At 50.9% G+C, this 11,445-nt stretch overlaps 1 protein-coding gene across 1 annotated transcript in view; it reads left to right on the forward strand.

Moving 5' to 3' along the window:
* Sdk1 (sidekick cell adhesion molecule 1) overlaps positions 1 to 11,445 on the forward strand; it is a 622,567-nt gene that overhangs the window by 554,858 nt on the left and 56,264 nt on the right. The window contains exons 32-34 of the mRNA XM_026789743.1: positions 4,522 to 4,657; positions 5,706 to 5,765; positions 5,975 to 6,076. Of these exons, the coding sequence (XP_026645544.1) occupies positions 4,522 to 4,657; positions 5,706 to 5,765; positions 5,975 to 6,076 (298 nt within the window). The remainder of the gene's footprint in view (positions 1 to 4,521; positions 4,658 to 5,705; positions 5,766 to 5,974; positions 6,077 to 11,445) is intronic.

An 11,445-nucleotide genomic window follows, 5' to 3' on the forward strand; every position in this document is an offset into this window, starting at 1 on the left:
TCAGCTTGGTTATTAAGCCAATCACAGCAACATAACTTTCACACAGTGTAAAGGAATATTCCACAAAGGAAGGACCAAGCCTGGTGCCAGACTTCTGCCAACGGGGCTTCAAGGCATAGCCTGGGAGTTGAAGCATACAAGGAGGCTACAGTGTCAGGATTTAAATCCAGAACCTGAAATCGTTTTTGGATCTGGGGGAACAACTTGGGAAGACTTCCAAGGCTGTTCCCTTGACCTCCACCATGATGCCAAACTGCAGGAATACAGAGCAAACTAAACCAGTGCAGTGCTCCACAGAAGCTGTCCCTGAGTCCCTGCAGAACCACCAAGCCCTGGATGAGTGTGAAGCTCCCACCCTGCAGGAGCTGCCCACGGGCAGGCTTGGACTCTGCTTATGTCAGCCACTTTCCTGAACTATAACAAAACCTCTGAGAAAATTAATGTAGAAAGGAAAAGGTTGTTCATTCCGCTCACAGTGTGGCAGGTTGGAGCCTCTGTTGAGGAGTGCATACTGGAACACCTCATAGCCAGGAAGCAAAGAGAAACGGATGAGCCTGGGGTCCCACAGTCCCCTGCAAGGGCACAAGGCTCCCGTGCCCTGACGTCCTCCCACTAGGCCCTGCTTCCTAACAGTTTCAGCTGGGGACTGTCCTAGGCAGCATTAACAGCCTGGAGTCATGTGAAAAGAGTCTTAATTGAGTAATGTCTTTATCAGGTTGGTCTGCAGGCATGTCTGTGAGGACTATCCTGATGGTTAATTGATGTAAGAGGGTCCAGTCTGCTTGGGCCGGCAGCTTGTATAAGAAAGACTAACACAAGCCAGAGAGTGAGGCAGCAAACAACGTTCCTCCACCGTTTCTGCTCCAAGCCCCTGCTTAAGTTCCTGCCCTGACTTCCCTCAGAGATGGACTGTGACCTGGAAGTATAAAATCCTCTCTTCTGCTGGATTGCTTTAGGTCAGAGTGTTGTGTCACACCAACAGGAAGGAAACTGGGAAGGGGTGGAGGCCTGTAGCACACAGCCCTCCCTCGGGGCCACCCATCCAGACCACAGCAGATGCCTGCTGGGACAGCACACAACTCGACTCTGAGATACTCTGGGACTTCCAAGGCAAATATGGATCCAGCTTAATGCTGGCCGGTAGAGGGGCTTAGCCTCTTCCCTTTCCATCCTCTGACTCGACTAGAAACGGCTCAACCTTTAACACTTCCTCCCCCTACCCTCAGCCTGCACACTCAAGGACTGGGGTTGTGTGTCTGTCAACAGCAGCACAACTGCACTGTGTCCCTAGCGTTTCCATCTGCCCATGCGTCCTGTTCGGTTGATATTTTGAGTGAACAGGATCCAATCCTCCCCGTGTTCCCTGCGGTAATTGTCCCCAGCCTGTGTGTCTTCGGCAGAGCTGGCCAGGTCTTAGCCATCCTCGCTCTGGTGTGATCCCAGACTGATGGGCAGGCTTTGAAGGTGACCCTGGAGGGGGGATTGCAGGGCTGGCACCTGCAGAGTCCAGAAGCAAGCTTTTGATGTGCCCACTCGCCCTCCCTTCTTGCTAATTAGAGCCAGCCCGGATCCCAGAAACGGGAGCCCGTGCCATCTCATCTGCCTAGCCCGAGTCGTGCCATCCCCACCTCCCGCGGGTGTGAGTAAAGACTGTGTGGGAACCTTCTGCATGGCCACGTAGTGTTATCGGAGCTGCAAGAGCTGACTCCTGGTGTAACGCTCAGAGCCACTGGACAGGGACTCGCATCTCTCTGGTTCTTTGTCAGGGGCCTCAGCAAGGAGGAGCAAAGCTGCCCCCCGGGTTTTAGAAATACATGCTGTCTCTTGCTTGGCAAAGGGCTTTTTATCCGTGTGTTGCCACAGGACCAATGCCTGTGGTTCAGGGAACCATGAATGGCTGTTTGGTGGACTTTGAGGAGGCTCTTTCTTGGCAAGTTTCCTGACTTAGACTGTGGATCATTTTGGAAGTCAACAATGTGGAAAACATCATAAAACCTATACAAGGGCTGGAGAGATGGCTCAGGGGTTAAGAGCACTTTGTGCTCTTCCAGAGGTCCTGAGTTCAATTCCCAGCGACCACATGGTGGCTCACAACCATCTGCAATAAGATCTGGTGTCTTCTTCTCTGTAGGCATACTTGCAGGCAGAACACTGCATACATAATAAATAAATGTAAAAAGAAAAAACCTATATGAGTTCTTTAGGCCAAAGAGCGCCATGGCTACCATGGGTTGTGTCATGGCGGACTCTTCCCTCCTTCAGAGGCAGCATACAAGCCACTTTTGTCTGTTCCCCATGCTCCAGGCACTGAGGCTTCCTCAGGAACTCCACAGTTCTTCCTCACCCGCCTCCATGACTCTTTGTCGTTCCTGGAGCAGATCTCATAGCCCGGAGGAGATGCAGGCTATTACTAATCCTCAAGCTGTTCAGGGGACCCTCCACTTCTCAATGGCTCTGCCTAGTGCCTGCATGAGGATGCAGAGGGCAGACGGGCCCAGGAGTATAAGAAGCCACCTCACCTCAGGAGGGGTCCAGTGGCACGGAGCCAATTCCATCCCTTAGGGGACCATATTTATGAAGCAACCTGCAGTCTGGGAGACAGAGGCATTGAGCCTTTTGTGGCCACTTAGCTGGAAGAACAGCCAAGGACGACATTATTCTTGCTTCACCGCAGGGACAGATCCTTTCCTGTAGATGCTAGCTGTACAGAGAAAGGCCTCTTACTCTCAGAAAGCACTGGCTTCCTGCCTTAACAGAATGGTAGAAGACGGACAATGGCTCAGTAAAATGCTTGCCTATGGGAGAAGCCAGGCCTGGTGTTGTGAGCTTAAAACCCCAGCACTGGAGAGGCAGAAACAGGCAGATCCTTGGGGTTCACTAACAAGCATAACTTACTTGGCAAGCTCCAGGCCAGTAAGAGACCCTACCTCAAAAACAACAGGGTTAGACACCTGAAGAACAGCCAGCATTGTCTTCTGTCCTACACATGTAAATACACACACAAACAGCACCTACATGCACCCAAACAGCCCATATGCATGTACATGTGTGTGCGCGCGCACACACACACACACACACACACACACACACACACACACACACACACCACGCTATGGTAACAGTAAATTTGGAGTGTGATACCATTAATTTTGGCAATAGCACTTTGAAATTCAAATCTGGGTGGATAACCTATATGTTGTTGCCTGAACCTGACCACCCTAAGAGCAGATAAAAAAAAAACAAAATAAACTCACCTGACCCCCAGTCCCTGGGCTATGGCTCATTGTTCTGATCTAGTTGTCTGGGGCCTAATGAAGGCACTTGAGCCATCGGGGACCCCCACATGCTGCCAGCAACATTCAGAAAGGGTCAGACGAGAAAGAAAGGAAAAGTCTCTTCTGAAGTAACTGCCCCGCTACACTGAGACCCAGTTTCCCACTAGCTGAGACCATAGGCGAGGTAGAGGCACTCCCCGCTGTGGCCCATGGTGTGTGGCAGAAGTCCTGGGACAGAGTCACAGCTCTGGTTGGCACTGGGAGTCTGCGAACCACTTAGACAACAAGGCCATTGTGACCCAGCAAGCCTCCCGGGCATCTGGTTACACACCTCCACCTCTGTCCAGCAGCTATGCTGTGCACCATCGCTGCATTTGAGGCTCAGAGAGAAGGCAATCAGGAGCTGCTGACCAGTCCTCGTGGCAGGCCCGGGACCCCCACCTCCCCAGCTAGAAGGTTCACAAATACTGTTTCCAACAGTGTTTCAGTGCTACACACACACACACTACTCCGCACTTGTGTGTGGGATTGTGTGTGGAGGGGTGTTACACACATGTACAGGTACATACACATACACACATGGACCCCAGAGAACAACCTCACGTGTTCCTTAGTAGATATTTACACTAATATTGGAGACCAGGTCTCTCATTGGCCCAGAATTCACCAAGTAGGCTAGACTAGCCCCCAGGAATCCTCCTGTGTCCTCCCCAGTGCAGGACCACAAGGATGCAGCTCCCTGCCCAGCTTTTCATGTGGGTTTCTGGGAGTTGAACTCAAGTCCTAGAGCTTGCAAGGGGGGCACTCTGCCAGCTATCTCGCCAGCTCTCCTTCTTTGTTTTTAACCATCAAGGACTAGAGGCTTAGAGCCTGCATGGTGGCTCAACAGATGAAGGTGCTTGCAGGCAAGCCTGACGACCTGAGTTCAAACCCTAGAGCCCACACTGTAGAAGAAAATCAACTCCTGGAAATTGTCCTCTGACCTCCACATCCATATGATGACGCAAGTGCGCGCGCGTGCGTGTGTGTGTGTGTGTGTGTGTGTGTGTGTATACATGCCTGCACATGTGTGCACGTGCTCACACACAATCATAAAAATAAAATATGTGTAAAAATTATGTGTAAAAAATAAAAGAACCATGGCTTGAACTAGAGACTTTTACACCAAGATCTTGGCTACTAAGCCTTCTGTACATATTGACTCTGTTAATATCCCCAAATGGCTGAGTGTACAATGTCTCTGCAGCCTCCCCGGGATGAGAGCCTGAATGGCCTTCTGCAAGGCTACAGGATCTACTACCGTGAGCTGGAATCCGAGACAGGCACGGGCCCTGAGGCCAAAACACTCAAGAGTCCCTCTGCCTTGCGTGCTGAACTCACAGGTGAGCGGTGCTCCTCTCCTGGGGGAGGTTCACAGGTGAGCCTTCCATGTCTGTCTGCTCCATGCAAGGCATGCTGGGAAGTACTGTAGAGGAGTCGGGCGATGGCACAGGGAGGGAGCAGGCAGTGTAGTGTGAAGCCAGTGGGGGCACAGATGGAGGTAGGTGACCTGGAAGCTGGGGCCTGGGGCCTGAGGTGAAGGCCACACCCATCTAATCTATGTGTGGGGTACCTCCTGACCTCTGCTGAGCCTGTACCCCACTAAAGCCAGTGACAGCTTAACTGAGAACCCTGCCTCTCTACCTCCCTCTCTGGAAGAAAATGGTCCCTAAATAGTGTCATAGAAAATTCCCTTTTTTTCCACGTGCAGAGGCACATGCCTTTAATCCCAGCACTCAGAAGGCAGAGGCGGGCAGATCTCTATGATGAGGGACAGACAGGGTAGAACACCTGGGCAGCACTTCCTACCTAGTTCACCCCCATCCGGCCAGGAAGCTGCCTAATGTTGGTTCACCCAGCATGCAACAGGCTCCCGGCTCTACCCCATCCTTCCCACCAAGAGGCACCTGTGCCAGCTGCACACAAACTTGTCCCTGGTGCCTCGCAGGTTGATGGGGATCAGGTGTGTGTACACCTAGTCCCAGAACACTTAATGGGTGACCTTCTCCTCCCCTTCAGACCAGAGTCCCACAACTTGCAAGCATTGGTCAGCCAACAGACCTGCAACCCAGAAGGCCTGGAGGAAAAAAAATGTCTGTGTCTTTAGTGTTCTCCTCTATACCGCTAATGCCCTTACATTTGTTTCCTTCTGCCAAAGGGCCAGCCCACCGCCACTTGTCTCAGGCTGGGGTGTCTTGCTTGATGTGTTAGGTAGGAGGGTGGTTACTCCCGGGAGCTAACGAGAAGCCTACAGTCTCTGCAGGGCTGGGGAACTGAGGCAGACAGCAGCACAGCACCCCATGCAGCTGGCTGTGTGACTCATGTTCACCCCACTCTGGGTTTACAGGAACAGTGTCCCTCTGCGCTAACTGCCTTCCTTACACCTTACAGCCCAAAGCAGCTTCAAGACCGTGAACAGCAGCTCCACATTGACGACATATGAATTAACACGTAAGTGCACAGCATCTCGGGCCCTTGTGACTGGTGCCGTGAGGCAGGGATGCTCACCCATCTCCAGAGTCCAGGCAAAACCAGCCTGGATTCGTGGCTCTAATTGTAGGAGTTCCTCCTTGATGGTTGTGTCTCAGTATGCCCACATATCAGGGAAACTTCTAGAGGCTGGTCCAGCATAGGCTGACCCTTGGTGTCTGACCTTGCAGATCTGAAGAAGTATCGGCGCTATGAAGTCATCATGACTGCCTATAACATCATCGGCGAGAGCCCGGCCAGTGTGCCCGTGGAGGTCTTCGTGGGGGAGGCTGGTAAGTTCCAAGCCTGTCCCTCCGCCCACAGCCAGACAAGGGCCACCACCATCAATCAGATAGCTGCAGGAAACACAGAGACCTGGCTTCATAATGAGAACACTGGAGACTCCTGAAGAATGATTCCTTTTGGTTCCCAGTTTCCATCCGCTAAGTGGGGAGGGGTAGAGCAGCTTCTTCCTGGAGGAAGTGCAAGAGCTGGCAGGCATCACAGGCTCCCTCCTCCCTCCCACGTGTCCCAGCCTGCAGGATGGTGCAGCCTGCATCCTAGGCAGCTGTCTGCCCTTGCACACAGTCCCAGAGGCAGCTCTCCTATGCTAGGAGATTCTCAGTCTCATCAAGTTGACACAGTACTCGTTACTCTCCTTGTTGCTACAACAAACCCCTGACAAAGAGAACTTACCAGAGTGTGTGTTTATTTCCTCATGGTAGTGGCGTAAACAACTGAAGGAAATACAGTTGATTTGGGTCACTGTTGGAGGGTGCAGGTCATCGTGGTGGGGGCGGAGCCATGGTGGCACCCAATTGAGCCTGAATTTATCAGGCTTGGTGGCAAGCACCTTTACCCACTGAGCCATCTCACCTACTCGTTCCTCAATTACAGCTACCCTCTGAGCATCATGGGCCCTCAGCCTGCAGTACTCAGAGGCTGCTATGCAAACAGACCCAGCTGTGGTTCTGTGAATGAGCTTGTGGGGCTGAGTGATGGCCCTGCCATTTGTTGGCTGTGTGACCTTGCGGACGTTACTCAACCAATCTGAGCTCTCGCCTTTGAGCATTGTGATGTGGTATAGAAATCTGTGAGCCACAGTGAGGAAGCATAGATTCATATCCCAGCAAGGCTCTCGGCCCTTCTGCCCATAGAATGAATTCGTAGCGTGTACCTAGCCCGGCACAATCCCTCTTCGTGTTTACTGAGCATGCACAAAGCTCCTACGTGAGTTACCGGAGGCATCTGCTCGGCTGAGGGACGCGGCTTAGAGAGTGGGTGTTCTCTCTGGGTCCTCTCTTGATCAAATGTGTACTGTTTACCTCTATGAGCCTCGGGGAGAAGGTAGTTATAGCCTTTCCACAGAGGCCGGTGTCTGAGCGCCAGTGTTATAGATCGGGAAGAAAAATGAGTCTGTCAAGATCCAGTCCACAGGAGGCAGAAGCCAGCTCCACCAGCTGGAAACAAGACTCAGATGGAAGAGTTCCATCCATGATACTTGCATGAGCTCAATTCCGTTATAGGGAAACACCTACTTATGTATTTCAGACAGTGTCATATAACCCAGGCTGACCTGAAACTCACTATGTACCTGAGGATATATGACCTTGACCTCCAAATCCCAAGTACTGGCATCATAGGCACGCATGTGCCATCAAGTCTAGGCCATGCGGTGCCGAGGATGGAACCAGGCCCCCTCTGTGCTCAGTAATCACTCCATGCCATTGAGATCTATAGTGGAGTTTGGCGCTTGATAGAAAGTGAGCTTCTCGGATGGAGATGGCTTGAAAGGCAGTCTCCTACCCCGACCCCCATCCACCAACCCATCAGCAGCTTCTCTCCCTATTGTGAGTCTCGGTGGCTATTGAATTCTTACACCTGGACCAGTCTGTCTTGAGCTTTCCTTGCTTCTGCGGGCATCTCTGCCAGCTGCCTGGCTCCTTTGTATCTGTTTCTGTCCCTTCATCACACGTGGCTCATATTTAACAACTCTGGTCATGTTCTTGGTTTGCAAAATTTTACAGCCATTTATAAGTCTGACAGACACTTTAGCAGGTGCAAGAGAGAGAGGAGAGGAGAGGAGAGGAGAGGAGAGGAGAGGAGAGGAAAGGGGGAGAAGGGAGGAGGATAGAGAAGAGCAGTGCCAGAGAGAGAGGAGAGGAGAGGAGAGGAGAGGAGAGGAGAGGAGAGGGGCAAATTCTGGGATTCTGATGTAAAGTGAATTAATTAACAAACTGATTTGGGGATTCCATTGCTTTCCTCCTGTCCCTGTTTCCACTCAGGGATTGGCTGGAGTCTCTACACATCCTGTGGCGGGGTTGGCATTGTTCTCCACACAGACTGCTTGTATAGTTATTGCCAGCGGGTTTTCCTAAAGCCAATACAGAGAGGCTGAGGCGACATGTCTCTGCCCTGTTCATAGCTGCTCACAGCCTGAGGCAGAAGCTCACATCCTCGCGGACATGCAGTCAATCTTAGTCCAGCAGGAAGAGCCACCCTGGAGCTGGGGCAGAACTCATGTAGAACATATGCTTAGACTATTAAGGCTCTAGGGTCCAGCCCAACATCGTACAAAAGCAGGGGCTGGGGAGATGGCTCAGTGGATAGACAGCTTTCGGAGCAAGCATAGGAACTGCATTCCATCCCCAGAACACATGCAAACAAGCAAGCAAAACCACTGTGGCATGTGCTCTAATCCCAGCACTGGGGAGGCAGAGATGGGCAGATCCTTAAGGCTCAACAGCCACCCAGCCTAAGTCATGTGGCAACTTCCAGGCCAGAGGGAGACCCTGTCTCCAAAATCAAGGTGGACAGTGCCTGAGAATAACACTAAAGCTTGACCTCTGATCTATACACATCACACACACATACAGATACACACACACACAGAGATACACACAATACACAGATACACTCACATACAGATACATACACACAGAGATACATACACACATACACACACATACAGATACACATCCAGAGAGATACACACACATATACACAGATACATACACATACACAGATACACACACAAAGAGAGACACACACATACACAGAAACACACACATGCATAGATACACACACACATAAACACAGACATACACACACACACGCACACAGCAGTCTTTTAAGTTCTCTAAGAGCTAGGTCTTGCCCTCTTCCACTCAGCAGGGACCCAATACTAAGTGCCCACTAGCAGCTGAAGGACCAGAGCGCCATGAATTTTCCCTGAAGAGCAGAGATGACAACACTTGGCGCTCACAGTCCCTCAGGCTCAGTGGGGCTCTGTGACTTTTGAAGGGCACTGGAAGACAGGACAGTGCCTTGAAACTGTGACTACACTGTTACTTTGAAGCTATGGCTTTCAAAATTACATTTCAAATTTTGTTTTGTGTGTGGAGGGTGCACGTGGGCCTCCGTATGCTTGTAGATTCAGAGAACAACTTTCCGGAGCCGGTTCCCCCCTTCCACCATGTGGGTCCCAGGGGTCACACTCGGGTCATCAAGTTTGGCTGCAAGAGCCTTCATTTCCTGAACCATATGACTCCTCAGTCCATCACTATTTTTATTTATTTGTTTTTAATTTTGTGTCGTTGTGTGTATTTGTGTGTAGATTTGTGCACACAAGTGCAGTGCTTATGGAAGCCAGAAGAGGGCACCAGATCCCTGGGAGCTGCAGTTGTAGGCAATCAGAAACTACCTGGAGTGGATGGTGGGACAGAGGAACCTGGGCAACAGACACTCTTAACCACCACCCCAGCACCACATAAACTGGGAGTGATGCCATCCTCCCGTAATCCCAGCATCTGGGAGGTGGACATAGGAGGATCAGGAGTTGAGGGTCATTCCCAGCTGAGTAGTGAATCTCAGGCTAGCTTGGGCCACACAAGGCTGTTAAGTGACATCAAAAACAATCTTCCTGTAGAATGTGGGTTTTACCTTTCCTCTAATCCTACAGGTTTTTAATTACTGTTGGTCGGAAAGAGAGAAAGGGACCCACGCTTCTAGCTGTTTCAGCTCCCTCTAGTGACACATTAAGCCAGTCCTGGAGCCCATTAAGTGAAATTAAAAGGATTCGGAGCTGTGCTAGTTAGAACGCGTTTATAATGAAGAGAGTGGCAGCCGCTCAGGGGTAATTAACGCAGTTGTCGTGCTTCCTGGGACTGTGCCACCAGGTTCACAGCGCTAACCCAGCACACAGCAGTGACATCACAGGTACCCATGCTATATGCAGGGCTGTGTGTAGACAGGACAAGGGCTTGCATCAAGACTATGAGATGAGTATCCAATGAGAGCCCCTGATCCCATAGACCTCACGGGAAACTCTAGTCTCCATGTTTTACTGGAGACTCTGATCTCAGAAGGAAGCAAGCTGAGCATTGACTTGAGTCTGGGACAGAGTTATTGGCTGGAGGAAGGGAAGGACCTTCCTCAACACAGAGTGTTTCAGGACACCTAGCAGGAAAGGAAGTTTGAGAGTGTGTAATGGAGTCACAGTGTTCCCAGAGCTCAGCCTTCATGCACAGAGGAAAACATGACCCTAAAAGTGGGGAGAAGACAGGAAGATGACATTCCACACCCTAACCCCCCACTGGGGTATTCTAGGCAGGGGCTCTACCACCGAGCCACACCCCAGTCCCTCACTGGGGGATTCTAGGCAGGGGCTCTACCACTGAGCCACACCCCAGCCCCAGTGTCTTCTCTGTGGCCTTTTCTCTTATCCTAAGCTTGTGGGCTCCAGTGTCCTTCTACAAGTTTCTACCTCAATTGTCATGAAACTGCTTGAGTTGGGGGTCAGACAGATCTGGGCTGAAATATAGGTTGATGTGTCATTCTAGGGCAAGGGATGTAATCCATAGGAACCTTCGAGCTGCCTAATGAGAGCAAGACTTTTTCTCAGCAGCATGAGTCTTGTGAGGGACCAGGAAACTGACTTGCGTGGCTTTTGTGTAATCTAATCATGATCTGTCAAGACCTGGGTCTTGCTTTGATGGGAAACTCACTGTACAGGCCAAAAGGGAGAAACCAAACAAAAACCTCAACTTAGGCAGAGTGGCTTTCAACTCTGTTTATCTTACAAACGGTGATAACAGCTATTGAGCAGGGTAGGAGTCTGAGCTCCCAGTGCTTAAACAAGAAAATAAAGGTCATTACGGTGGCATCAAAGGCTGGGTTTGTCTGCAGGTAGGATGGCTCAGAAGTAACTTTGAGCACTGAAGTATCTGCCAGAGACCAGATGTGATGGCTCTTGTCTCTAATGCCAGCACTCCAGGGGCAGGGACAGGGGGATCAGAAGTTTGAAGTCAGGCTGAAAGAAAGAAAAGAGAAGTACGTTTAATTCTAGATAAGTCTGGGGAAATATTCTACTGCGGAACCCTACCTCTAGCCTCTCAAATACTTTTCAAATTATTATTAAGTCACCAATCACAAAAAGTAAACTTGGCAACCTAGTGGGGCCTGCCACAGTCTAGTGTCAAAGTGGGAGTCCTGTGTGACGGGGGGCAATTGAGGAGAAGCAGATGTCTTCAGTATTGCCTACGATAGCCCTAGCAACCGTTGATGCCTAATGTGGCCTGGGATAGCCTTGTCAATAGTGCTAGGGTGGCCCTGTCAAGAGTGGTGTCCAGAGTGACCTAGGGTGGCCCTGACAATAGTGGGT

The sequence above is a fragment of the Microtus ochrogaster genome, unplaced genomic scaffold (genome assembly GCF_000317375.1).
Source record: "Microtus ochrogaster isolate Prairie Vole_2 unplaced genomic scaffold, MicOch1.0 UNK27, whole genome shotgun sequence".
Classification (NCBI taxonomy): domain Eukaryota; kingdom Metazoa; phylum Chordata; class Mammalia; order Rodentia; family Cricetidae; genus Microtus; species Microtus ochrogaster.